Source organism: Eleutherodactylus coqui, chromosome 10 (genome assembly GCF_035609145.1).
Source record: "Eleutherodactylus coqui strain aEleCoq1 chromosome 10, aEleCoq1.hap1, whole genome shotgun sequence".
NCBI classification, from domain to species: Eukaryota; Metazoa; Chordata; class Amphibia; order Anura; family Eleutherodactylidae; genus Eleutherodactylus; species Eleutherodactylus coqui.
The window spans coordinates 96,953,787-96,981,502 of record NC_089846.1 but is presented as its reverse complement, the minus strand read 5'-3'; the positions used below and the strand labels follow the sequence as shown (position 1 = coordinate 96,981,502).

The 27,716-nt window shown below is 44.4% G+C and overlaps 1 protein-coding gene across 1 annotated transcript in view; it reads right to left on the bottom strand.

Moving 5' to 3' along the window:
* LOC136581114 (mucin-2-like) overlaps positions 1 to 24,907 on the bottom strand; it is a 30,454-nt gene extending 5,547 nt beyond the window's left edge. Inside the window, exons 1-4 of the mRNA XM_066582100.1 lie at positions 24,712 to 24,907; positions 16,336 to 16,350; positions 1,910 to 12,100; positions 618 to 694 (exon numbers count right to left, since the gene is read on the bottom strand). Coding sequence (XP_066438197.1) covers positions 618 to 694; positions 1,910 to 12,100; positions 16,336 to 16,350; positions 24,712 to 24,778 — 10,350 coding nt within the window. The 5' untranslated portion in view covers positions 24,779 to 24,907. The remainder of the gene's footprint in view (positions 1 to 617; positions 695 to 1,909; positions 12,101 to 16,335; positions 16,351 to 24,711) is intronic.
* Positions 24,908 to 27,716: the final 2,809 nt, after the last annotated feature.

The window sequence follows — 27,716 nt, the reverse complement described above, 5'->3', positions numbered from 1 at the left end:
TCCACCACCGTTGTCTTCCGTGGACGCCCAGGCCTTTTTGAGTTCCCAAGCTCACCAGTGAATTCCTTTTTTCTCAGAATGTACCCAACTGTTGATTTTGCTACTCCAAGCATGTCTGCTATCTCTCTGATGGATTTTTTCTTTTTTTTCAGCCTCAGGATGTTCTGCTTCACCTCAATTGAGAGTTCCTTTGACCGCATGTTGTCTGGTCACAGCAACAGCTTCCAAATCCAAAACCACACACCTGGAATCAACCCCAGACCTTTTAACTACTTAATTGATTACAGGTTAACGAGGGAGACGCCTTCTGAGTTAATTGCAGCCCTTAGAGTCCATTGTCCAATTACTTTTGGTCCCTTGAAAAAGAGGAGGCTATGCATTACAGAGCTATGATTCCTAAACCCTTTCTCCGATTTGGATGTGGAAACTCTCATATTGCAGCTGGGAGTGTGCACTTTCAGCCCATATTATATATATATAATTGTATTTCTGAACATGTTTTTGTAAACAGCTAAAATAACAAAACTTGTGTCACTGTCCAAATATTTCTGGCCCTAACTGTATACACATGAATGTAGTCTTAAAGAAATTGAGGACATACTAAAACAAATACTTACCCCAAATAGAAACCCTACTAACATGACAAAAGCCAGAATGACAGCCAGTGCGATCAGGATGATTCCCCAGAATGGCACTGCAATAACAATAACGCATATGGTGAACATGACGAGTAATTACAGGGGCGCCCCAAACCTTTATGCCACCTGATGTGAACTGTGAAATGCCCCCCCCCCCACACACCTCCCTTCACAAAAAAACACTAATTTTACAGGCATTGAAAGCACCAACACACAGTGTCCCCAATAGTATGTGTCCACCTTAGTGGCCCCAGGAGTAATAGTGACTTCTTAAGTGGTCCCAATAATAATAGTGCACCTCTTAATGGCTCTAAAAGTAATAGTAGTGATCCCCATAGTGGTCCCACTAGTAATAGAAGTGATCTTCATACTGGTCCCAGTAATAACAGTGCCCCTGTTAGTGGTCCAGTAGCAATAGTGTTCCCCCATAGTGGTCCCAGTAGTAACAGTGTCCCCCATAGTGGTCCTAGTAGTAAAAGTAGTGACCCTCATAGTAGTCCCAGTAATAACAGTGCCCCGTTAGTAAAACTGTCCCCCATAGTGACCCAAGAAGCAAAAGCAACATCAATATCAGCCTCAATAGTAATAGTGCCCCCCATAGTGGCCCTAGTAATGCCGCCTGGCTGAAGGTCACTAACCCGACAAGCAATAAACTCATTTGCTCTGTAGTTCAGGTCTGACTGCGGCTGCTGCTGTAATCAGCCTGTATGTCCCTGACCTTTCCACCCAACATCTGTATGCAGGAACACAGATGCTGGATGCAGAGGTCAGAGTTCACACAGGCTAATTACAGTAGCAGCTACCGGTGGACCAGAGCTATATAGCAAGTGAGTTAGTTTGTGAGATGCCTGCCCAGCTGGCTTGGAGCTGGCTATTAATATGGCCGTTAAAAAACAATAACAGTCCATATGGCAGCCTGGCACTCCTCTAAGGTCCTGCATACTGCAGATTTGTTCATAAAGTGCACCTAACTGTATATTGACTAGAGCAGAAATACATGTTGCTGCTCCGAGTCCTGGGGGGGGGGGGGGGGGTGAGTGCACAAAAAGCCAATGAAAGTGATAGTCTCCATGGACCCCCAGTGGTATCTGTGGATGTCCAATGATTTCAATGAGTGCTGATTCTGATGTCTTTTAATAGTGAACCCCCTACTTTTAGTTTCTAGCAGCAGCCATAAAACACATAAAGCGGATGGTAGCTGGACAGATCCGTATAAAAGCATTTACAAGGGGGTATAAAACGTTTCTCATAAAAACATCCTTGATACTTACAGTCTTCCTCTGCTTGTTCTATAGCAGCAATATTAACATCAGGTGTAGTTCTCATCACAGTAGTAGATCTTGTAGTGGTAGTAGTAGCTGTAGATGAAGTAACAGCTGCAGTCGCAGTTTCTGCTCCAGTTGGAAGGTCAAGGGTGACCACTGGTTCTGTAAGGGCACCGACATCTGAATTCCCTGTAGTAACAACCGTGGATACCACTGTGGAAGTAGTAGTGATTAATGTAGTTGTGGGAGCTTCAGTAGTAGTGGGTGATGTAGTAGTCGGAGCTTCAGTAGTTGTGAGTGAAGTAGTTGTGGGAAATTCAGTGGTGGTGGTTAATGTAGTAGTCGGAGCTTCAGTAGTTGTGAGTGAAGTAGTTGTGGGAGCTTCAGTGGTCGTGGGTGAAGTAGTAGTCGGAGCTTCAGTGGTTGTGAGTGAAGTAATTGTGGGAGCTCCAGTGACAGTAGATGCCACAGTGGATGTATCATTTGGAAGAACAAGGGTGAAAGAAGGTTCTGTAAGAGCACCGACATCTGAATTCCCTGTAGTAACAACCGTGGATACTACTGTGGAAGTAGTAGTGATTACTGTAGTTGTGGGAGCTTCAGTGGTAGTGGGTGATGTAGTAGTCAGAGCTTCAGTGGTTGTGAGTAAAGTAGTTGTGGGAGATTCAGTGGTGGTGAGTAATGTAGTAGTCGGAGCTTCAGTGGTTGTGAATGAAGTGGTTGTGGGAGCTCCAGTGACAGTAGATGCCACAGTGGATGTATCATTTGGAAGAACAAGGGTAAAAGAAGGTTCTGTAAGGGCACCGACATCTGAATTCCCTGTAGTAACAGCTGTGTTGGCAGTAACTGCTATAGTGATAGTGGATGCTACTGTGGAAGCAGTAATGAGTACAGCAGTTGTGGGAGCTTCAGTGGTAGTAGGTGATGTAATAGTAGGAGCTTCAGTGGTAATAGGTGGTGTAGTTGTTGGAGCTTCAGTGGTTGTGAGGGGTGTAGTTGTTGGAGCTTCAGTACTTGTGAGTAGTATAGTTGTTGGAGCTTCAGTGGTTGTGACTGGCGTAGTTGTTGGAGGTCCAGTTGTTGTGAGTGGGGTAGTTGTTGAAGCTACTGTGGTTGCTAGTGGTGTAGTAGTTAGAGCTATAGTAGTTGCAAGTGGTGTAGTAGTGAGAGCTTCAGTGGTAGTAAGAGTAGTAGTTGTGGGAGCTCCACTGATAGTAGATGTATCATTAGGAAGAAAAAGGGTGAAAGAAGGTTCTGTAAGGGCACCGACATCTGAATTCCCAGTAGTAATAACTGTATTGGCAGTAACTGCTTCAGTGGCAAGGGATGCTACTATAAAGGTTGTAGTACGTACTGCAGTTGTGGGAGCTTCAGGGGCAGTAGTTGAGGTAGTAGTACTAGATTCAGTGGTGGTGGGTGGCATAGTTGTTAGAGCTTCAGTGCTTGGGAGTGGTGTAGTTCTTGGAGCTTCTGTCGAAGCAGTTGATGTAGTTGTTGCAGCTTCTGTGGTAGTGAGCACTGTAGTTGTTGGAACTTCAGTGGTTGCGAGTGGCATAGTTGTTGTAGGTTCAGTGGTTGCAAGTCGTGTAGTAGTTGTAGCTATAGTGGTTGTGAGTAGTGTAGTTGTTGGAGCTTCAGTTGTTGTGAGTGTTGTAGTTGTTGAAGTGTCAGTAGTGGCAAGTGGTGTAGTTGTTAGAGGTACAGTGGTTGTGAGTCCTGTAGTTGTTGGAGCTTCAGTAGGAGCAGGTGGGGTAGTTGTTGGAGCTTCAGTGGTACGAAATGTTGTAGTTGTTGGAGCTTCAGTAGTGGCAAGTGTTGTAGTTGTTGTAGCTATAGTGGTTGTGAGAGGCATAGTTCTTGGAGCTTCAGTAGTGGCAAGTGGTGAAGTTGTTGGAGTTTCTGTAGTTGCTAGTGGGGTAGTTGTTGGAGCTTCAGTGGTAGCAAGTGGGGTAGTTGTTGGAGTTTCCGTGGTACCAAGTGGAGTAGTTGTTGAAACTTCAGTGGCTGTTGGTGGTGTAGTTGTTGGAGATTCCATGGTAGCAAGTGGTGTAGTTGTTGGAGCTATAGTGGTTGTCAGTGGAGTAGTTGTTGGAGCTTCAGTGGTAACAAGTGGTGTAGTTGTTGGGGCGTCCATGGTAACCAGTGGTGTGGTTAGATTTGCACTGGTTGCAAGTGATGTAGTTGTAGGAGCTTCAGTGGTAACAAGTTGTGTAGTTGCTGCAGCTGTAGTAGTTGCAAGTGGCATAGTTGTTGGAGCTTCAGTGGTAGCAAATGGTGTAGCTGTTGTAGCTTCAGTGGTTGTGAGTGGTGAAGTTGTTGGAGCCATAGTGGTTGCGAGTAGTGTAGTTGTTGGAGCTTCAGTAGTGGCAAGTGGTGTAGATATTGGAGTCTTTGTGGTAGCAAGTGGTGTGGTTGTTGGGACTTCCGTGGTAACAAGGGCTGTAGTTGTTGCAGCTGTAGTAGTTGCAATTGGCGTAGTTGTTGGAGCTTCAGTGGTAGCAAGTGGTGTAGTTGCTGGAGCTATAGTGGTAGCAAGCTGTGTCGTTGTTGGAGCTGTAGTGGTTATGAGTAGCGTAGTTGTTGAAGCTTCAGTGGTTGCAAGTGTTGTAGTTCTTGGAGCTGTAGTGGTTGCGATTGGCGTAGTTGTTGGAGCTTCAGTGGCTGTGAGTGGTGTAGTTGTTGGAGCTACCGTGGCAGCAAGTGGTCTAGTTGTTGGAGCTATAGTGGTTGCGAGTGGAGTAGTTGTTGGAGCTTCAGTGGTAACAAATTGTGTAGTTGTTGGAGCTATAGTGGTTTCAAGTGGTGTAGTTGTTGGAGCTTCAGTGGTAGCCAGTAGTGTAGTTATTGGGGCTTCCGTTGTAACAAGTGGTGTAGATGCTGAAGCTGTAGTGGTAGAAAGTGGTGTTCCTGTTGGAGCTTCAGTGGTAGCAAGTGGTATAGTTGTTAGGACTTTTGTGGTAACAAGAGGTGTAGTTGTTGTTGCAGCTGTAGTAGTTGCGATTGGCGTAGTTGTTGGAGCTTCAGTAGTAGCAAGGGGTGTAGTTGTTGGAGCTATAGTGCTTGATAGTGGTGTAGTTGTTGGAGCTTCAGTGGTAGCAAGTGTTGTAGTTGTTGGACCTGTAGTGGTTGCGAGGGGTGTAGTTGTTGGAGCTTCAGTAGTGGCAAGCGGTGTCGATGTTGGAGCCTCTGTGGTAGCAAGTGGTGTTGTTGCTGGAGCTTCAGTGGTAGCAAGTGGTGTAGTTGTTGGAGCCTCCGTGGTAACAAGTGGTGTAGTTGTTGCTGCTGTGGTAGTTGCAATTGGCGTAGTTGTTGGAGTTTCAGTGGTAACAAATGGTGTAGTTGGTGTAGCTGTAGTGGTAGCAAGTGGTGTAGTTGTTGGAGCTGTAGTGGTTATGAGTAGCGTAGTTGTTGAAGCTTCAGTGGTTGCAAGTGTTGTAGTTGTTAGAGCTGTGGTGGCTGCGATTGGCATAGTTGTTGGAGCCTCAGTGGTTGCAAATGGTGTAGTTGCTGGTGCTTCTGTGGTAACAAGCGGTGTAGTTGTTGGAGCTATAGTGGTTGAAATTGGCGTAGTTGTTGGAGCTTCAGTGGTAGCTAGTGGTGTAGTTATTGGTGCTTCCGTTGTAACAAGTAGTGTAGTTGCTGAAGCTGTAGTGGTAGCAAGTGGTGTTGTTGTTGGAGCTTCAGTGGTAGCAAGTGGTGTACTTGTTGGGGCTTCTGTGGTACCAAGTGGAGTAGTTGTTGGAGTTTCAGTGGTTGGGAGTGGTGTAGTTGTTGGAGCTTCCGTGGTAGCAAGTGGTGTAGTTGTTGGAGCTGTAGTAGTTGCGATTGACATAGTTGTTGGAGCTTCAGTGGTAGCAAGTGGTATAGTTGTTGGGGCTTCTGTGGTAAAAAGTGGTGTAGTTGGTGGAGCTGTAGTGGTTATGAGTAGCGTAGTTGTTGAAGCTTCAGTGGTTGCAAGTGTTGTAGTTGTTGGAGCTGTAGTGGTTGCGATTGGCGTAGTTGTTGGAGCTTCAGTGGTTTCAAGAGGTGTAGTTGCTGCTGCTTCTGTGGTAACAAGTGGTGTAGTTGGTGGAGGTATAGTGGTTGCAATTGGCGTAGTTGTTGGAGCTTCAGTAGTAGCAAGTGGCGTAGTTGTTGGCGTTTCAGTGGTTGCAAGTGGTATAGTTGTTGGGGCCTCCGTGGTAACAAGTGGTGTAGTTGTTGCTGCTGTAGTAGTTGCGATTGGCGTAGTTGTTGGAGCTTCTGTGGTAACAAGTGGTGTAGTTGCTGGTGCTTCTGTGGTAATAAGTGGTGTAGTTGTTGGAGCTACAGTGGTTGTGAATGCTGTAGTTGTTGGGGCTTCAGTGGTTGCAAGTGGTGTAGTTGTTGGAGGTATAGTGGTTGCAATTGGCGTAGTTGTTGGAGCTTCAGTAGTGGCAAGTAGCGTAGTTGCTGGTGTTTCAGTGGTTGCAAGTGCTATAGTTGTTGGGGCCTCCGTGGTAACAAGTGGTGTAGTTGTTGCTGCTGTAGTAGTTGCGATTGGTGTAGTTGTTGGAGCTTCAGTGGTAACAAATGGTGTAGTTGGTGGAGCTGTAGTGGTAGCAAGTGGTGTAGTTGTTGGAGCTGTAGTGGTTATGAGTAGCGTAGTTGTTGAAGCTTCAGTGGTTGCAAGTGTTGTAGTTGTTAGCGCTGTAGTGGCTGCGATTGGCATAGTTGTTGGAGCCTCAGTGGTTGCAAGTGGTGTAGTTGCTGGTGCTTCTGTGGTAACAAGCGGTGTAGTTGTTGGAGCTATAGTGGTTGCGAGTAGTGTAGTTGTTGGGGCTTCAGTGGTTGCAAGTGGTGTAGTTGTTGAAGGTATAGTGATTGCAATTGGCGGAGTTGTTGGAGCTTCAGTGGTAGCCAGTGGTGTAGTTATTGGGGCTTCTGTTGTAACAAGTAGTGTAGTTGCTGAAGCTGAAGTGGTAGCAAGTGGTGTTGTTGTTGGAGCTTCAGTTGTAGCAAGTGGTGCACTTGTAGGGGCTTCAGTGGTACCAAGTGGAGTAGTTGTTGGAGCTTCAGTGGTTGCGAGGGGTGTAGTTGTTGGAGCTTCCGTTGTAGCAAGTGGTGTAGTTGTTGGAGCTACAGTAGTTGCGAGTGGTGTAGTTCTTGAAGCTTCAGTGGTAGCAAGTGTTGTAGTTGTTGGAGCTTTAGTAGTGGCAGGTGGTGTAGATGTTGGAGTCTCTGTGGTGGCAAGTGGTGTTGTTGTTGGAGCTTCAGTGGTAGCAAGTGGTGTAGTTGTTGGACCTGTAGTAGTTGCGATTGGCGTAGTTGTTGGAGCTTCAGTGGTAGCAAGTGGTGTAGTTGTTGGGGCTACCGTGGTAACAAGTAGTATAGTTGGTGGAGCTGTAGTGGTTATGAGTAGCGTAGTTGTTGAAGCTTCAGTGTTTGCAAGTGTTGTAGTTGTTGGAGCTGTAATGGTTGCAAGGGGTGTAGTTGTTGGAACTTCAGTAGTGGCAAGTGGTGTCGATATTGGAGCCTCTGTGGTAGCAAGTGGTGTTGTTGCTGGAGCTTCAGTGGTAGCAAGTGGTGTAGTTGTTGGGGCCTCCGTGGTAACAAGTGGTGTAGTTGTTGCTGCTGTGGTAGTTGTGATTGGCGTAGTTGTTGGAGTTTCAGTGGTAACAAATGGTGTAGTTGGTATATCTGTTGTGATAGCAAGTGCTGTAGTTGTTGGAGCTGTAGTGGTTATGAGTAGCGTAGTTGTTGAAGCTTCAGTGGTTGCAAGTGTTGTAGTTGTTAGAGCTGTGGTGGCTGCGATTGGCATAGTTGTTGGAGCCTCAGTGGTTGCAAATGGTGTAGTTGCTGGTGCTTCTGTGGTAACAAGCGGTGTAGTTGTTGGAGCTATAGTGGTTGCAATTGGTGTAGTTGTTAGAGCTTCAGTGGTAGCCAGTGGTGTAGTTATCGGGGCTTCCGTTGTAACAACTAGTGTAGTTGCTGAAGCTGTAGTGGTAGCAAGTGGTGTTGTTGTTGGAGCTTCAGTGGTAGCAAGTGGTGTACTTGTTGGGGCTCCCGTAGTACCAAGTGGAGTAGTTGTTGGAGCTTCAGTGGTTGGGAGTGGTGTAGTTGTTGGAGCTTCCGTGGTAGCAAGTGGTGTAGTTGTTGGAGCTGTAGTAGTTGCGATTGGTATAGTTGTTGGAGCTTCAGTGGTAGCAAGTGGTGTAGTTGTTGGGGCTTCCGTGGTAACAAGTAGTGTAGTTGGTGGAGCTGTAGTGGTTATGAGTAGCGTAGTGTTTGAAGCTTCAGTGGTTGCAAGTGTTGTAGTTGTTGGAGCTGTAGTGGTTGCGGTAGGCGTAGTTGTTGGAGCTTCAGTGGTTGCAAGTGGTGTAGTTGCTGTTGCTTCTGTGGTAACAAGTGGTGTAGTTGTTGGTGCTATAGTGGTTGTGAGTGCTGTAGTTGTTAGGGGTTCAGTGGTTGCAAGTGGTGTAGTTGTTGGAGGTATAGTGGTTGCAATTGGCGTAGTTGTAGCTTCAGTAGTGGCAAGAGGCGTAGTTGTTGGCGTTTCAGTGGTTGCTAGTGGTGTAGTTGTTGGGGCCTCCGTGGTAACGAATGGTGTAGTTGTTGGAGCTATAGTGGTTGCGACTGGTGTAGTTGTTGGGGCTTCAGTGGTTGCAATCGGTGTATTTGTTGAAGGTATAGTGGTTGCAATTGGCGTAGTTGTTGGAGCTTCAGTGGTAGCCAGTGGTGTAGTTGTTGGGGCTTCCGTTGTAACAAGTAGTGTAGCTGCTGAAGCTGTACTGGTAGCAAGTAGTGTTGTTGTTGAAATTTCAGTGGTAGCAAGCGGTGTACTTGTTGGGGCTTCTGTGGTACCAAGAGGAGTAGTTGTTGTAGCTTCAGTGGTTGGGAGTGGTGTGGTTGTTGAAGCTATAGTAGTTGCGAGTGGTGTAGTTCTTGGAGCTTCAGTGGTAGCAAGTGTTGTAGTTGTTGGAGCTGTAGTGGTTGCAAGCGATGTAGTTGTGGGAGATTCAGTAGTGGCAAGTAGTGTAGATGTTGGAGCCTCTGTAGTAGCAAGTGGTGTTGTTGTTGGAGCTTCAGTGGTAGCAAGTGGTGTAGTTGTTCTAGCTGAAGTAGTTGCGATTGGCATAGTTGTTGTAGCTTCAGTGGTAGCAAGTGGTGTAGTTGTTGGGGCTTCCATGGTAACAAGTGGTGTTGTTGGTGGAGCTGTAGTGGTTATGAGTAGTGTAGTTTTTGAAGCTTCAGTGGTTGCAAGTGTTGTAGTTGATGGAGCTGTAGTAGTTGCAATTGGCGTAGTTGTTGGAGCTTCAGTGGTTGCAAGTGATGTAGTTGCTGGTGCTTCTGTGGTAACAAGTGGTGTAGTTGTTGGAGCTATAGTGGTTGCGAATGCTGTAGTTGTTGGGTCTTCAGTGGTTGCAACTGGTGTCATTGTTGGAGGTATAGTGGTTGCAATTGGCGCAGTTGTTGGAGCTTCAGTAGTGGCAAGTGGCGTAGTTGTTGGCGTTTTGGTGGTTGCGAGTGGTGTAGTTGTTGGGGCCTCCGTGGTAACAAGTGGTGTAGTTGTTGCAGCTGTAGTGGTTGTAAGTGGCATAGTTGTTGGGGCTTCAGTGGTTGCAATTGGTGTAGTTGATACAGCTGTAGTGGTTGCGAGTGGCGTAGATGTTGGAGCTTCAGTAGTGGCAAGTGGTGTAGTTGTTGGGGTTTCCGTGGTTGCAGGGGGTGTAGTTGTTGATGCTTCTGTGGTAACAAGTGGTGTAGTTGTTGGAGCTATAGTGGTTGTGAGTGGTGTAGTTGTTGGAGCTTCAGTAGTGGCAAGTGGTGTTGTTGTTGGAGCTTCAGTTGTTGCAAGTGGTGTGGTTGTTGGGGTCTCCATTGTTGCAAGTGGTGTGGTTGTTGGGGTCTCCGTGGTAACAAATGATGTAGTTGTTGCAGCTGTAGTGGTTGCGAGTTGCATAGTTGTTGGCGCTTCAGTGGTTGCAATTGGTGTAGTTGATACAGCTGTAGTGGTTGCAAGTGGCGTAGTTGTTGGAGCTTCAGTAGTGGCAAGTGGCGTAGTTGTTGCAACTTCAGTAGTATCAAGCAGTGTAGTTGGGGCTTTTGTAGTAACAAGTGGTGTAGTTGTTTCAGCTGTAGTGGTTGGAGCTTCAGTGGTAGAAAGTGGTGTAGTTGTTGGAGCTGTCGTGGTTGCGAGTGGCGTACTTGTTGGAGCTTCAGTAGTGGCAAGTGGTGTAGGTGTTGGGGCTTCCGTGGTAACAAGTGATGTAGTTGTTGGAACTGTCGTGGTTGCGAGTGGCGTAGTTGTTGGAGCTTCAGTGGTAGCAAGTGCTGTAGTTCTTGGGGCTTCCGTAGTAATAAGGGGTGTAGTTATTTCAGCTGTAGTGGTTGCAAGTTTCGTAGTTGTTGGAGCTTCAGTAGTGGCAAGTGGCATAGTTGTTGGGGCTTCCGTGGATGCAAGTGGTGTAGTTGTTGGTGCTTCTGTGGTAACAAGTGGTGTTGTTGGAGCTATAGTGGTTACGAGTGATGTAGTTATTGGAACTTCAGTAGTGGCAAGTGGTGTTGTTGTTGTTGCTTCAGTGGTTGCAAGTGTTTTAGTTGTTGGAGGTATAGTGGTTGCGATTGGCGTAGTTGTGGGAGCTTCAGTAGTGGCAAGTGGCGTAGTTGTTGGAGTTTCAGTGGTTGCAAGTGGTGTGGTTGTTGCAGCTGTAGTGGTTGCGAGTGGTGTAGTTGTTGGAGCTTCAATAGTGGCAAGTGGCGTGGTTGTTAGGGCTTCAGTGGTTGCAAGTGGCGTAGTTGTTGGAACTATAGTGGTAACAAGTGGTGTAGCTGTTTCAGCTGTAGTGGTTGGATCTTTAGTGGTAGCAAGTGGTGTAGTTGTTGGAGCTGTAGTGGTTTTGAGTGGCGTACTTGTTGGAGCTTCAGTAGTGGCAAGTGGCGTAGTTGTTAGAGCTTCAGTGGTTGCAAGTGGCATAGTTGTTGGGGCTTCAGTGGTTGCAAGTGGTGTAGTTGTTGGTGCTTCTGTGGTAACAAATGGTGTTGTTGTTGGGGCTTCAGTGGTTGCAAGTGGTGTAGTTGTTGGAGGTATAGTAGTTGCAATTAGCTTAGTTGTTGGGGCTTCAGTTGGGGCAAGCGGCGTAGTTGTTGTAGCTGTAGTGGTTGCGATTGGCGTAGTTGTTGGAGCTTCAGTTGTGGCAAGTGGTGTAGTTGTTGGCGTTTCAGTGGTTGCAAGTGGTGTAGTTGTTGGGGCCTCCATGGTAAAAAGTGGTGTAGTTGTTCGAGCTGTAGTGGTAGCGAAAGGCGTAGTTGTTGGAGCTTCAGTTGTGGCAAGTGGCGTAGTTGTTGGAGCTTCAGTAGTAACAAGCGGTGTAGTTGTTGGGGCTTTCGTAGTAACAAGTGTTGTAGTTGTTTCAGCTGTAGTGGTTGGAGCTTCAGTGGTGGCAAGTGGTGTAGTTGTTGGGGCTTTAGTGGTTGCAAGTGGCGTAGTTGTTGGAGCTTCAGTAGTAACAAGCGGTGTAGTTGTTGGGGCTTTCGTAGTAACAAGTGGTGTAGTTGTTTCAGCTGTAGTGGTTGGAGCTTCAGTGGTTGCGAGTGGTGTAGTTGTTGGGGCTATAGTGGTTGCAAGTGGTGTAGTTGTTGTAGCTGTAGTGGTTGTGATTGACGTAGTTGTCGGAGCTTCAGTAGTGGCAAGTGATGTAGTTGTTGGAGTTTCAGTGGTTGCAAGTGGTGTAGTTGTTGGGGCCTCCATGGTAACAAGTGGTGTAGTTGTTCGAGCTGTAGTGGTAGCGAGTGGTGTAGTTGTTGGAGCTTCAGTAGTGGCAAGTGGTGTAGTTGTTGAATTTTCAGTGGTTGCAAGTGGTGTTGTTGTTGGGGCCTCCATGGTAACAAGTGGTGTAGTTGTTCGAGCTGTAGTGGTAGCGAGTGGCGTAGTTGTTGGACCTTCAGTTGTGGCAAGTGGTGTAGTTGGAGCTTCAGTAGTAACAAGCGGTGTAGTTGTTGGGGCTTTCGTAGTAACAAGTGGTGTAGTTTCAGCTGTAGTGGTTGGAGCTTCAGTGGTAGCAAGTGGTGCAGTTGTTGGAGCTTCAGTAGTGGTAAGTGGTGGAGTTGTTGGAGCTTCTGTGCTGGCAAGTGGTGTAGTTGTTGGGGCTCCCGTGGTAACAAGTGTAGTTGTTGCAGCTGTAGTGGTTGCGATTGACGTAGTTGTTGGAGCTTCAGTGGTTGCGAGTGTTGTATCCACTATAGTAAATGAAAGCCAAGAGACAAAATTATTAAACTTGCCTTCTGTGTTGCTTTCCTGTACTAAGTGTCACCTAAATACAATTCTTCTGTGACTTTTAGAATAGGATGATGAGGAGGAGGAGTGATAACGATATGATGGGTAGTCTATGAGTATAACAATATGATGGGTGGTCTTTGAATAGGTGGACCCTGAGTATAACTATATGATGAGTGTTCTCTGAGTATAATGATACGATTAGTGGTCACTGAGTAACAGCTGATTATGTGTACTGTCGATTAACTACGGGCTCCCACCCACTTGCATTAGCGATTTGCGATTTTTTAGCGCTGCGATAGAGCGCTAAAAATTTCTAGTTTGAAACAAATGAGTTGCAATGTGGCTATGCGCATTTGCGATTTTTTTTGTGCAGCACGGGTGCGATTTTTTATCGAAAGCGACTGCCCTATATTTGTGCGATGTCCGATTTTTCCCATTGCAAATAGTTCACTGCGATATAGAAGTGATTTTATAAACGCGCTACCGCCCTCGCAAGTGGGTGGGAGCCCTTAGGGACAGTTATGTTTAATCTACACTTGTGTACATATAATATACATATAACATACAATATATACAGCATCAGCAGATTTTTTTTGTTGTCTTCCTGCCACCTATCCCTTCTCCCTGCTCTGTCTATGATACACAGTAAAAAGCTATAAGTATGTTAGTTGGGTGTCATCAATTAAAGGGCTAGTCCGGTTGTAAACTATTAATTGAGCCTCATGTAGTGCAGTGTGTTACGGCAGCAGTATGCTCTTGCTCATGACCTAAAGGTTGCAGGTTCAATTTCTGCCTGGTTCAGGTAGCCAGCTCAAGGTCAACTCATACTTCTGAGATGGGTACCCGAAATAAGTACCCAGGTAAATTAGCTGAAAGCACTGTGGAATAAGTTAGTGCTATACAAAATAACAAGATTTATTTTTATTTTTAATGGCCTATCCTGAGGAATGATCATCAATAGTAGATCGGTGGGAGATTGTCATGCATGACCTCTGCCAATCAGCTGTTCTCTAGGCCAGTGTGCTTGTGCAGGAAGCAGACAGCTCCATTACTACTGCAGTGGTGAGGCTTGGTATTACATGCAAAGTTCTCATTCTTTTCAATGGCACTTTGGCCTACGATACCAAGCCTGGCCACTACAGTAAGAAGGGAGCTGTAAGAAATTTCGCCTCTAATCCTGTTCTGTTAATGTTTTACATGCAATTCATCACACTGTCTCCATCCTTTCGTATGTATGATGAAGACTTCTGAGTAGATTCAGAAGCTCGCTGTAACATCATGACCTGGGCATTACGGAGTCGTTGCCACTGTGACCTGACTACCCCCCACCCCTTTTACCCAATCCTTCCAATAACTACCAACACAGTAACTTGGATTAATTATGGCCACAGCAGCCATGTTTATTTACAAACAACATTAACATATCATGACAATTTAACCCCCTCTGAACTAAACCCTAAAAGAGAGAGAGATCCATGGAGCCCTAACCCTAAAACTAACTGCCGCCTTACCAATAACCACTGGAAAATAGCTGTACCTGTCGCCGGTCGCACTTCGGACTCGGGCAACACTATTTTCCTGCCACTTGCCCCCGCCGCCAGACGACAGACTCGGGGGCCCACCACTCATCCCCTCGCCCCAGGTCGCCTCAACCAGACCCCGAGGCCGGCTAGCTATAACTTGGCTAACCATACCCACCAACTCAGCAGGGCCCGTCCTGCGTCAACCAGAGGCGACAGTCCTAAATAAACCACATCAAAGAGGGGAAGGAAGCTATCCAGCCCCTGCTACCCCCCTACTCCCCTTTTACTGGCTCCAAGGGACCCCTCCCCCCCAAGCTGCTATGACAAATGCCCCCCCCCCCATCTTCCAGGCGGGCGGGTGGGACTCTTCGCCGTCTTGCTTGAAGTGAGTCTACCCCACCCAGACTAACTCCTCCCCCCCTTTCTTCCTAGCCTTCCACTAACTCCCCCCCCCCCCCCTTCTAGCAAAATCTATCCTATTAACCCTTTACTCCCCGTTTCCCGGTCATGTCTGCCTTCGCCTATGTTCCCTGAATCCCGGTCATGTCTGCCTTCGCCTATGTTCCCTGAACTTCGGCTCTGGCGGTTCTTTCTTTCTGTAAAATCATAACTCTTTTATTTATCCATCAACTTAGCTGTCTGATAGGTTGTTTTTTGCGGAACATGTATTTTTCAATGGTACCATTTAATGTATCATATAATGTACTGAAAAACGTCTAAATGGAGTGAAGTGGGAAAAAATGAAATTCCGCCATCTTTGAGGGTGGGGGGCTTGTTTGTATGGTGGCACTGTGGTACAAATGACACAACTTTATTCTGTGGGTCGGTACAATTACTACAATACCAGAGTTATTTACTTTTGTTTGTTTGCTATACTGCTTTTAACAAATCAAAAACATAACATTCTATTCTGCCGCCATCTTCTGACAGCCGTAACTTTTTATTTTTCCGCCAACATATTTGGGTTCATTTCTTGCGGGACGTCCTGTCGTTTCTATTAGTACCATTTTGGAGTACATACCGCTTTTTGATCACTTTTGATCAGAATGACCAAAAAAGCGAAATTCTGACATTTTTTGTTTCCTGACGACGCTGTTACTTTGACAGATCAGACTTTTAAGGACACAGCGATACTAAATATGCTTTGGGGTTTTTTTGTTTTGATTTTTGTATAATAATTATGGGGAAAGGGTTTTTTTTAAACTTTAAATACCTTTTGTTCGTTCTAATAATTAATAAAAAATTTTTTGCAACACTCTAGTATTCCGTTATACCGCGACCTGACAGGCAGTCCATCACCCCACGTCACAGGCATGAGAACTCGTTCTCTGCAGGGTCAGCTGTAGTTTTTATTAGTACCGTTTTGGGTGGTATAAATCTCTTTTTATTCAATTTTTTTTGGAGCCGGGATAAAAAAAAACTCTGTAATTTTGGCATTCTGTACTTATTGAGGATGTGAACCGTGTGGGATAAATATTGTGATATTTTAATAGTTCAGACGTTTATCAACGCAGCGAAACCAAATCTGTGTGTTTTTTTTAAATTTCAGACTTGTTAATGCGAAAAAATGTGAAAAAGGTTTTTTTTTTAACTTTTAATAGTTTTTTGCTGTTTAAAAAACTTTATTAAACCTTCTTATACATTTTTATTTAGTCCCCACAGGAGTATATAGCGATCTGTAATGTTGGCTCTGAAGCCCTGCTACAGGTATCCATGGATGGCAACCTTTGGGGTGACCATGCTTGTCCGTTGTTATCCTGCGGTGGCATTGCGGGGGGTTGTTGGGTGCCAATAGGTGACTATTTACACGCACCATCTAAACAATTCCCTGCTGTGATCAGAGCAGCGCAGCGTGTCATGTGCGTATTCATGGAGCGAAAATCGCCTCTGCAGGGAGTATTTTTGTACGCTGTATATTTAGGCATGCAGAAAAAAGAAGCAACTATTGTTTTTATGTGCGAAAATGCAGTGAGGGCGCGTATATCGTACATATTTACTGCGTATTTGCGCCGTCCCATTCACTTTAATGGCCTATTTTCGTCCGTAAAACTAAGCAAAATAGGCCATTCTGCGGGGGTAAGGGTTCACATATTAGTCCTGTGTGAATGAGGCCTATGCCGTACAGTGACAAGATCTTATATCTCACATGTGGAACTTCCGCCACCCCCCGCCCCTCCTCTATGGTGTGCACATGCAGGAAATTTTATATTACCTCCAGCCAGGGCAATGTGCGCCATCTCATCAGTGACATAGCATTCCTTGCCTGGCAGGAAGTGCAGAAGCCATGCCACGTTCTACGGCCATGCGCAGACCGGCTCCATTGCCACGCTTGTACAGTTCTCCCTGCATGTGACTTAAACCCCAAGTACAGGGGAAGGGCACAAATAACGAGACGCCAGCTCTACTACTGATGGGTAATGATGACCCCGCTGGATGGAGCAGGAGGCGACGCGGCAGAGATGTCAGGTGACAAGCGGACCCTCAAGTGTTGAAGGAACAGGTTCAGCTGACGACTCCTGCTCTGCTGGACACAATTGGGGACATTATAAAAAAACAGGTAGTGATAAAACCCCGTTAATTATGCGGCTCTCCCAATAGATGGCAGTCTGTGTGACCATATGGACATGGATGAGAGGAAGAAGAGTGGGATGAAGCACAAGGAGGACACGTACCTGTCGACTGGGCACCTAGAAGACAAAAGAAGAGACATATTATAACCGGAGCTCATACATGACACCCCACTAATACATCCCATCACCCCAACCCCAAGGGGCAAACTAGGTAACGGGAAAGGAATGCCCACAACTCTGAGAGCAGAACATAAGATGTAATATACAGCATGTCAGAAACTACATTGTTACATGAGGGAGAGATAAAGAATGTAACAGTAAGAATCATCTAACAATACTATAATAACCGGATAACAATGCTATATCAATACTCCATAACATTATAGCAATGGCAGCAATAATACCATACACTACTGTAATAACAATGATACAGTACAATACGATAATAACTTAATAATGATACTCTGCAGTACTATAATAATAACAATGATACAATACAATAACACTATATTTTAACCCTTTAGGCCCAATGTCCATGGGCAAATTTGAATTGCTGAATCCGAGTGAGTCACCCGTGCAGACGATTCGCGGTTCAAGCCACCCATAGGAAGGCATGGGCGTCCACATATGAATTAAAGCCGGCGGATTTGTTTTGCAGATCTTTTGGTCCAGAAACAATAGCATAGCAGTGTACAAGTGAAAGAGAGTAGCAAGGGGCCATAAGGTATGCGTTATGGGTAGCTGGTAGGGCATGAGACCAGGTGCTAGTGAAAGAGGGTGTTGGACACATTACTATCTGAGGCATTTTTACGTATGCCTCTTTAAAGGCGGTACAGAGGTTTCAGGAAGGAGCAGGGTTTTCGGATGTCTCCACAGCTTGACCATTATGACCTGTTTACTGTTAATATTAAAGTTATTTTGGAGCATTATGTCAATGGAGAGAGCCTTTATTGAGTACCCTCGTAGTTTCTGGTATATGGCTATGTCATCAGGATATTTTATAGAGAACCAACATCATTGGAAAGCAAGTTTAGAATGGCCGGATCCTGGGCATAAAGCCACTATGGCCACTATGACCCATGTGATGGTGCATTCCCCAGTGCAGACTGTATAGACTGTATCAAACGTGATAGCTCAACAGCCTGAATCCCTAGCCTGGTCCCCTTTGGCGCATGGGGTACTGCCCCAGCCTTCCCGTTCCCAGTTTGCACCTTCACTAGGTGGTATACAAAGTCAACAGACAGATGCCACTCACGAGAATGTCTACTTGATGAACACCAAAGGGTTACCTGCCATCCTGGGCTGCCAACTGCTAACCACTGATGTAAAACCATTGCTGCTCTCTGTGTGACATACTGTATATACTGGTAATTTCAGTTGCAAGTATAATCTAATCACCGGCATCTTGGCCAAAGGGTGTAAGCTGAGGCTCTTGGAACTCTCTGCAAAATCTCTAACAAGGTCCCTACCCACCATATGCCAGTTATCGTACTGGTGACTTCTTATGATAGAGGGGCCTGGGTATGGCTGCTGCTTCCGTACCCCTTATAGCTACAACCCTGTCTGGGCTTTTCATAGTTATATCAGATGTGAAACATGCAATAACATATATGCTCTATACAAGTGAAGAAATCTTGTATCCTGGCAGATACTTAATGCGACATGAGAAAAAAGCGGCAGTAACGTCGACATGAATATGCAAAGCACCAAAATAACAGGGAGCAGCATAGAGTCATAAGGGCGAGTCCGGGCGTGTGCTAGGAGCTGCATGTACAGTATAGCACTTGGAGAATAGAAGGAGACTTTGAAGATGGAACAAAGCTAGTTGCCAATGTAAAAATTGTCTAACCATTTTCTTAGCAAGCTGCGACATACCAATCACGCCATGTGTGCCATTTTGGTGAGTTTGGTGTAATTTGCTCTATGCTGCCTGCTTTACGAGCTTCAAGCCTATCACCAAACAGTAATCATCCAAATGTGTGAATGGCAACTAAAGATCTACTCCTATGGGACTGTGGCTTAGCCAGGATATGAGCGGCTGCAGTTGGAGAAAGCTCCCATGCCAACCCTACAAGACACATTCTGATGGCAGACCGGGGTAGCAGTGAAAAGCTGCCGGTGACAGCTTGGAGGTCTACGGTAGAGCTGTGATGCCTGTGGGAGAGCAGGACACCATAACTCAACACAAAGAGCAGAAACAGATGGGAGGAGAAGAGGATTGTGGACTACAAGATGGTGGCGACACACCGCCTGCGGCGCCAGCGCAGGAACACCGATTGAAGAACTGCCTGAGCATGAAGGCTGGCTCAATTTGCCAGACAGGTACCACCATCATAATCAGGTCATGGCAATTATAGGGAGGTGAAATTGCATGAATACAGACATCAGGCAGATCTCATGGCAAAAGGGCCAGTAAATAGCTTGGAAGGGGAAGGAAGGGAGTCTGCTGTGCTGCCGACGACTAATACTAAATGAGATTTAATTAAATAAAAAATCTGAATGCTATTATGTGATTTAAGATACAATTAATGATTCATTTAGATAATTTCATATATTGCATACAATGTAAATGGAATTTCCAGCCATGACGTATGGATGATGTACTGTATTCAGCATGCAGAATTCTTTAAGGGTTAAAAAACAGCTATTTTTTGAGGGTCCCAAAATGTAGACCCTTAAAGGGGTTTTCAAGGCATTTATGACCTCTCCTCTCCCACCGATCAACTGATCCTCGGGTCCGCTGTCAGCTCAGCTAAGCTAGACATTCGCACCTTGGTCAGAGCCAAAAGTGTAATAGAGGGCTTCAATGGGAGCGATGCCTTCCATTAGGCCTCATGTCCACGGGGAAAATCAGGCCCGCTACGGATTCTCCATGTAGAATCTGCAGCGGGTCCCTCCTGCCCCGCGGACATGAGCGCCGAAAATAGGAATTTAAAAGAATTTACCCATCCGTAGCGGGCGGGGAAAGTCTTCTCTTCCTCACGGCCGGATCTTCTTTTTTGGCCGGCGGATGAACTCGTCACGGCTGCGGCACGTCGCCAACGTGCCGCGCGCATGCGCCGGGCACATCCGCCGAGCCGAAGCAAGAAAGATGCGGCCGTGAGGAAGAGAAGACCTTCCCGGTCCGCTCCGGATGGGTAAATTCTTTTAAATTCCTATTTTAGGTCTCCCGCGGATCCGGACGGCTTCCATAGGCTTCAATAGAAGCCCGCGGGAGCCGTCCCCGCGGGAGACCCGCATGAAAATGGAGCATGGTCCAGATTTTTTCATGCTCCATTTTTTTTTAAATCCCTTTTATTGACCATCCGCGGGTATTTATCTACCCCGCGGGTGGTCAATGCATCCCTATGGGGTGCGGATCCGCGGGCAGGAGAAGAGTTAAAATCTGCTGCGGATTTTAATTCTTATTTTGCCCGTGGACATGAGCCCTTACACTTTCGTCTCTGACCATGATGTGGACATCCTGCTCATCTGTTCGGCAGGCAGACCTCTACTGATCAACCACTAATGTAAGTTGCCAAAAATCTGATGGATTGACGCAACCTCCCACAGGATGAAGTTGAAGCAGCAATCCTGTTTATGGGTGACCAAAGCTTCCTTTATTAAAGGGGTTGTCTGAGTTGTACCATCGGTGGACAACTCCTTCCCCGTGCATTTACTTAAGTCATATATTCACCTCTCCTCACCCCCGCTGTGTCCCACTACACTACTCGCTTCCCTCCGCCTTACTTTTTTTCTTATATAGTCTTTAACCCGGCTGCACTGATGAAGAGGTCTTGAGTTTCTAAATGCATTTGTTTGCTAGTTTTAATCTAATTTAATAAAGCAGAGATAAGTCACCGATTTAAGGGATTGCTGCTTTGACTTCATCCTGTTGAAGGTTGTGCCATTTCACCAGATTTTTGCCTATCCACTCTACGTTATACTGGGCAGGATTTCTTTTCCCTTCTTCTCCCCCTTAGTTTCTCATCATACATTAAATATCATTTAAATGTATCTAAGCATTGGCCTGTGTGAAAGGATCAGCTTAATATGTACAATGTACGGTGTCACCATACAGATAGTCGGGTGACTTTATATATAGTTAAGCCTTAACTAACCAAACCTTCTGCATCGTCCAAGACTGAGAAGTGTCATTCCAAAACATATTCATAAATGTGCTGCAATCTGTTTTTATAGAGTTTGATTCCAAATGGGTTTCAATGTAAAAAATAAATTGTGCTCCAATTTTGGACATCAGATCTAAGAGCATCCAGTACAGCTCCGCCATAGAAATAAACCTCTCTGCACTTGGTAAAATGTGTTTTCTGTCTTCCAGTGTATAATTATAATGGGGTCGCAGGTTCCAGTGTTTCTGTCTTTCATCGTTTTTACCTATTTGATTACAGATCCCGTTTTATTATAAGATTTTTTTGTATCGTTATATCCTTAGAAAAAAACTAATTTGTACAAGTGTTCCGTACGTCTCTCTGGGTGGTCGTTCCGGTGGTAGACGGTTGTAATGACGGATAATTACCATCTAGTTACATAAAATGAAATGGGAAATGATTTTAAAAATGCTTGACCAAAACAAAAATTTTAACCCTTTTAGCGCCACAGACCGCAAATGAGAAGAATCGGTGGGGCAATCTTTGACCCTCAGAGGTAAACTTTCATATGCCACGTCTTACTTCTATAACTGGCATCGGTGGCAGAGCATGCCGAGAAATCTGATCCCCACATGGGAGCCGCATCATCCACCATAGACCTACAGCTCTTATAGGAAGATACTGTACATTCCTCATATTCTATATAGATGCTCAACCTTCCTCAGAGAGGCATGTCATATATATGCTCATAGATACATACACAAATTGCCTTGGGCTTTTTTGGCAGCTGCTTGGCGCTAGTCTCTATAATTCAGTCCACTATATATTGCTAAACCCAATCACTTTTCCCCCATGTTATATAATTGTGGGCTTGTTCTCTCATCACTAGTGAATACTTTTTACAACATCAACTTCTTAAATATGGACATTTGACATAAAGATATCTACAAGGTCACAAAGTATTGGCCGTATCTACTTCTAAATGTTTGTTACGGACCGGCTGGGGCAGATGGACAGGGGCCCCCTAAGCCAGCCCTCTCCCATGTCTCTACCTACTTGCCCCCCTGGGCTAAGCCCCAGTGTGACAACTGGGCAACGGTCCCTGTGCTGTTCTAATGACAGGGACCCCAAGATAGGAGGGGCAGGGGGAATAGAGGGGAGTACCGATAGCAGACAGGAATCAAAACCACGCAGACCAGAGAGTAGTCATAGCAAGCAGGGTCAAACTAGAGAAACACACGCGGAGTACAAGGGGGCAAAAACAAAGTCAGAGTCAAAGGAACAGCCGAGGTCATAAACACTATAGTCAGGTCAGTAATACGAGTACAGGCAGAACAAATCCAAACCAAGCACTGCCAACTAATGTCTGACCCAGCAGGGCTTATATGCAGACCTCTCCGCCCCTAGGGGCAGGGAGAAGTCACATGATGACTGGAGGGAATGATAAACCCACCTCCCCCCGTCGGCGTGCACCGACCCAAGCACCGCATGGCTCACCAGCAGACAGGCGTGCCTGCGCACGACACGGAGCGCACAGCCGGCCGCCGCGTGGGGGAACCCCGGATAGAGCCGCCAACCCAGGCACCCACAATGCCAGGATGAGCAGCCTGCAGCAATTGGACCTCGGAGCTCCCAGTGGTAACCCCATCTCTAACAATGTTGCATAATGCTGCTGTCACGGTCTTTCTAAAAATCATGTTTTTTGCAGTTTTGAGCCAGATGTTGGTTGCCATATTTTTTTGTTTGAAAAATGCCACATTCATATTTAGCTTTTTTTTTAATTCCGGTGTATTTTTTCAGTCCATGTGTTTCATTAACATATTCTAGCATTTTCTAGCACATTCTAGCATTTTCTCATAGGCTTCTCTACAGGTAAAAAAAAAGCCAGAAAAGACGCCTCCCAAAACCGCCTCTAAATAATGCAAATACCAGTGTAAAAAAATAGCTGGCTTTTCTTATATACTTATATTTTTAGTGACATCAACCCTTGTTAAACTAGTTTTTTATTCTTCTCCCGAGAACGTCTGAGTCCTCTTTTTGTGCTAAACCTGGAGCCACACTCTCTGACATTCCTTTCTTCACCTCCCTCATTTAATGAAGCCTTTATTACTTTAATTAAGAATATTTAACATTTCTTAATGAATGCCTGCCAAATTTACTATGGCGTAACCCTAGCCAACAGCATGAAGCGAGATGCCGAAATGGCGTGTGATAGCTTAAAATGGAGAAGACTCCTGCACTAATGTGAACTGATCTCACAGATATCTTATAGATGCGTTGGTTTATATACCAGAAGATTTTATGCTTTTTATTCCTGAGAGAGAAAAAGTAAAAACAAAGGTAAAATACAAAAACTACTGAAAAATATAATGAAATATAAAATAATTTTCTGGAATAAACGAGACGATCGCTGCCAAAAGTGACCAACCGTCTGATAGAAGGAAACGCACGGATACAAAACCCACAGCTCGGTAATGAATTAAAGGATTTGCTGAGAAACATCAGGGAAGTGAATATCAGACAATATTATAGAATTTTACAGCAATTTTTATTTATTTTTATATCTTTTAGACTTTACTGTTAGAACATTTTGGGGCCGTAAAAGCGGTGGGCGTAAATCCAAAAAATATTTCAAACAAGAGCTTCTTTATGTGGCTTTATATCTGACTATTATTTCACATCTGACTGCTGTTACATCTGAGTATTATCTTACATCTGTTATTTTGTGCCTCTCTCTGGCTTTACATTTCTCACTTTATTACTTTTTTACTTTGTGTTTTCTCTGTAGAAATTCATCATTTTAGTCATCACTAAAAGTCACATTTTATCCAGTGATTTATTTTAGGTACTTCCCAAATATATCCTGATCTGATCCGCCGAGGAGTAAATAATTGCACTTTTGTCTGTTTTCAATTTAAGAACATTTCGGTGGTTCCATTCGCCGCCATGTTTGACAACATTTTCTGTTGCATTTTCTTGGCATTTTTAAGGTGACTAAGAAGCTACGGCTATTTGTTACATAGGTCTATATCTAAATATGAAACTTTCTTTGCCCCATGGGGCGGCTTTATTAAAGCAGTTAGATACACAGATGGCATAAAGTTAGTGAGGAAGTCCAAAAATGGACCGAATTTGTTTGATAGATTTGGCACATTTTTGGCACACATTTGATTGCATTTCCTTCTTTACACGACCTCCTGGGTTCTCTACTTCAGACCATCTTTAGAACTGGCACATTTTACAACAAGATAAATTCACACCCCTTTTCTACACATACTAGAAAAGTATCTCGCACGGTGCAACGATCTGTCCTGTTTGGTGCAAATTAATGCATCTGTGTAAAATAATTTGGCCAAACACTTTGTTGCAACTAATGCCAGAGTTGTGACAAGAGGAATAGTAAGTCCACCCCAATGACTCTTGGTTTGTGGGGTTTTAGTGCCAATCTTTTGGGTCAGTGATGTTTTTAAAAGCAGAGTGAGCTCGAGTTGTGGTATTTTTAGGCATTTTTCAAGCTTCAAAAATAATTTTCAAAATGTTAGATAAAAAAAACACATTAAAAACAAATTAACCACAGAAGGATTCTTTATAGGTATTCAAAAATACTGCAAAAAAAACTTTCATGAAGAAGACAAAAAGGACTGCACATTTTGAAAATAAGAAGGTGACCAATGCAGAGGATTTTGTTTTTTAACCTTTTTCACCAACACTGAAATTTATGTTGAAATATTATAGAAATATTTGCAGGGAAGTTCCACTAGATTTTGTGTCTTCAATCACAATGATGGAAATACAACTAAGAAAAACCTATATATATCTATACTCCAAATTATTACAGATACCAAAATACACAGTACCTCTTAGCACACGGGCTGGCATATCATCAAATCAAACATTAGTACCCCCATAGTGACACAATCCAAATAAATGGCCACTCCAACACTACATATTAACACAAAAAACAAAAAGAGTAAAGTGCCACAAAATTGCAAATACTTTATCAAGAACATAAATAAAACCTACATGACAATAATAGACAATGAGAATAAAATAAATGTCACTGTGACTTATATTGTAGCCTTCCTGTCTAATATAGTCATGAAGGATTTATTTATGCTCTTAATAAAGTATTTTTTGTACTTTTTGGCGCTTTACTCTTTCTGTGTTAATGTCCAAAGTATTACAGTTGAATATCCTCGCTATGACTTCACGGTAATGGAAGTCAACAGCACAAACAGTTCTGGTAACCAATAAAGTTTTCACCACCTAAATAATTCTCCATTGGCCAAAACTGATTTTTCACACTATTATACATTATAGACAGATCCATAAAACAGGAATAAAATGTCGTCCTCCACCACATCCATGTCTGGATTGCTCCATGACTTACCGATGCCGGACAACATGGCAAAAAGCAGCAAAACACATGTTAAAAGAAGAAATGATGAGTTCCTCATGATGACTGCAGTAAATGTCCTTCAGTCCCAAAAACCAAAGAAGGAGAATAAGAGTCCAAATGTCTATGGAGAAAAGTGTGGCGGAGTTTTATCTGAAGTAAAGAAGGACAACCCAGAGGAGACATTACTCAGCAGTGACAAACCTAATTTTCTCCTCTCTGTTCTAAAACAATTATCTTGAATAGTCAAGAAATTCAAGGCCGATGAGTAATTTAATGAATTTCCAGGTAGGGCTGTAGTGTCATTGGTGGGGTGATTAGGACAGTGACAGGAGTTCAGGGGGTTCAAATCTATTAGTGAATTCTGCATTAAAAGAGTAACCCCTGTGTCAGGACCATCATTTATTAGGTGAAGCTAAAAATGGTTATAAAGAGCATTGCCATCTCTGGAGGACCTGACAGGTTTACGAATTAAATGGACAGAATGTTGACATCTATGGCCATTGTGTAATGCTTCATCTCTCCTGTGGGGGTGCTACAGAGAATTTGAATATTTGCTCATGCAACTAAAAATTCCAACTAATTGGATTGATTATTTCATCAGCAGAACAAAATGTGATCAGTTTATGTTCAAGGAAGTAGATGGCCTCTACAAGTTCTGTATGATTATTTGAGATCAAACGAAGCATATATATATATATATGGAAGGAATTAGTCTGGGAGTGATTACAGTCAAATGAAAGGATTATCTTCTGGTTTTCACCCAGTGATCCTAATATTCCACGGGATCTAGGTTCTATTTGTGAAAAAGAAGCTCTTGGGTAGATTCTCATCTAACTATACGGGGCACAACAGCTTTCTCTCGGAGGTAAAATGGGAATCTAGTTATTGGTGGATAACTCTGGATGTGGTTACTCTCTTTCTACTGCAACATAAAACTTCTCCCATGTTGACAGTACATATATTCAGAGAGGAGTCCCCTGTGGGATCAAAGTTATTTTCACATCAGAGAATCCTTTTGAGAGTCACATCATTTGGTATGGATACTTTATCGATGACCTCCTGATTATTTGGGACTGTCCATACCTTCATTCATTGGATATGTCAATAATTACCAGTATAACAATTTTTAGGTGAACTTTTGGACAAGAATGTAAATTTTCTGGATTTCACGTTGTGGAAGATTCTACTCAGAATGGGGTTGCTTCTTCCATTTAGGGTGCTTTACGATGATTTGAGGAAGCGTTTCCACATGTGGAAATCTTGCTCGTACAACGCAGCGAAATGATGCCTTCAATTCCAATAGATTCGTTCGTTTTAGCAGATTGTCGTTTCTTTTTCCCAATCGAATTGCCCGTTCACATGATGGCACGTTACACCCTTTCTGTAGATTTTAATGGCAATTAAATGTCTAATTAGGACCAGCTTGCATGAAAAAACACGTTCATCAGTGCGAATGTATTGAAATTGAAGGCATTGCTTCGTCATGTTATACTGGCGAGATCTTTGTCCTTGTTACACAGAAAGCTGCCTCTATGACAGCTAAAGAAAAGGGAGAAGGAGGGAGTTACCCTGTGTACAACGCTGGGATAAGAAGACAGCAGAAAATCTAGTATTTTCTCTTACTGGATAGAAAAAAATAATAAAAATAAGATCATTTCTTTCAACACCATAAAGTCAAAATTTCAATCAGATCAAGTCTGTATTTTTAAAACCTTTTTTATATCAAGGTGCGAAATTTAAAATGATTTGAACAACTGGTGTTCATGTGCTGTCATGCGAGGCGCCACTTGGTTGTATACAGATGCATAACTCTAATGCCTGATGTTTTGTTTTTGAGAAGGTACAGAGACCTTGGAGGGGCACGGGGATTGGCAACACCTATTGTACTCAAGAGACACACACTGGATATTGCATTTTGCATCCAACTTTCCCAAACAGAAAGCACAAGGCCAGATTTGGGGCCCAAGGAGACCTAAGGGGAGTCTCTACATGACAGGGTAGCTAGGGATCAGGAATAGATGGCACTGGCGTAAATATGGGGGATGCAGGGAATGCGGTTGCACCCGGGCCCTGGAGCCTTAGTGTGCTCATAAGGCCTCTCTTCTACTTATGGGGAGCCCAGTACTATGAATAAAGCATTACAGTTGGCGGCCCTGTTACAGGTTTTGCATTGGAGCCCAGGAGCTTCAAGTTACTCCCCTGTAAGGGGGCCCCAAGATAAACTTTTGAGTCTTTAGCTGGAAGGGTTAATGCAGCAGTTTATCACAGAGTCGCTGGTTCTGAAAGTAGGTCCTCACCACTCAGAGAAAATTTCTTTGCTGGTTCTTTCAAGTTCCACCAGTGTTGCTAGGTCAGCCATGGCTCCATCTGCGTAATCCCACCTTGAATTGGAGCTCTGGGAGGGTGTTACATTGGGGGTTATCATGCCGTTCTAAGTGCTTGCTCCCACTGCCACCTCTTCTTTCCTCTCCAGTGCCTCATAACCTCCAGGGTCTACCAGAGAGGTCTTCGTTACTACCGTATCCTGCAGAGGTGATGCAGTTAGTCATGACAATGTTGTTCCTCCTCCTCGCTCTCCTAATAGGAAGCAATGACCTAAATAACCGAATAGTTCCTCCAGTTCCTCTGTCCACAATTGGACAATTCCTCTGTGCCTTTACCCAAAAATGGAGAGGAAATGCCTTAACTATTGCCTGCCACAGAAGAAATTATATGCCCTTGCCTGAGAAAAACTGAAAGCTAAATGTCTTCCGGTTTCAAGCTATCTGAGCTCTCTAGAAAGTCCAGGAGAAAATCCCTCCAACCTTCTGAGTCTTCTAAAAAGTATAGGACAAGATCTCTCCAACCCTCTGAGTCAAAGGAAAGTAAAAAGGACAAGGTTGCGGTTCCTCTGGGCCTGAAAACAAATCAGAGAGGCAAATCCGTGTCACCTGCAAAGGTGCAGAGGAAAAGTAAGGTCTTTTTGTTTAATCAGAAGTTATATGTGTCCCGGATGC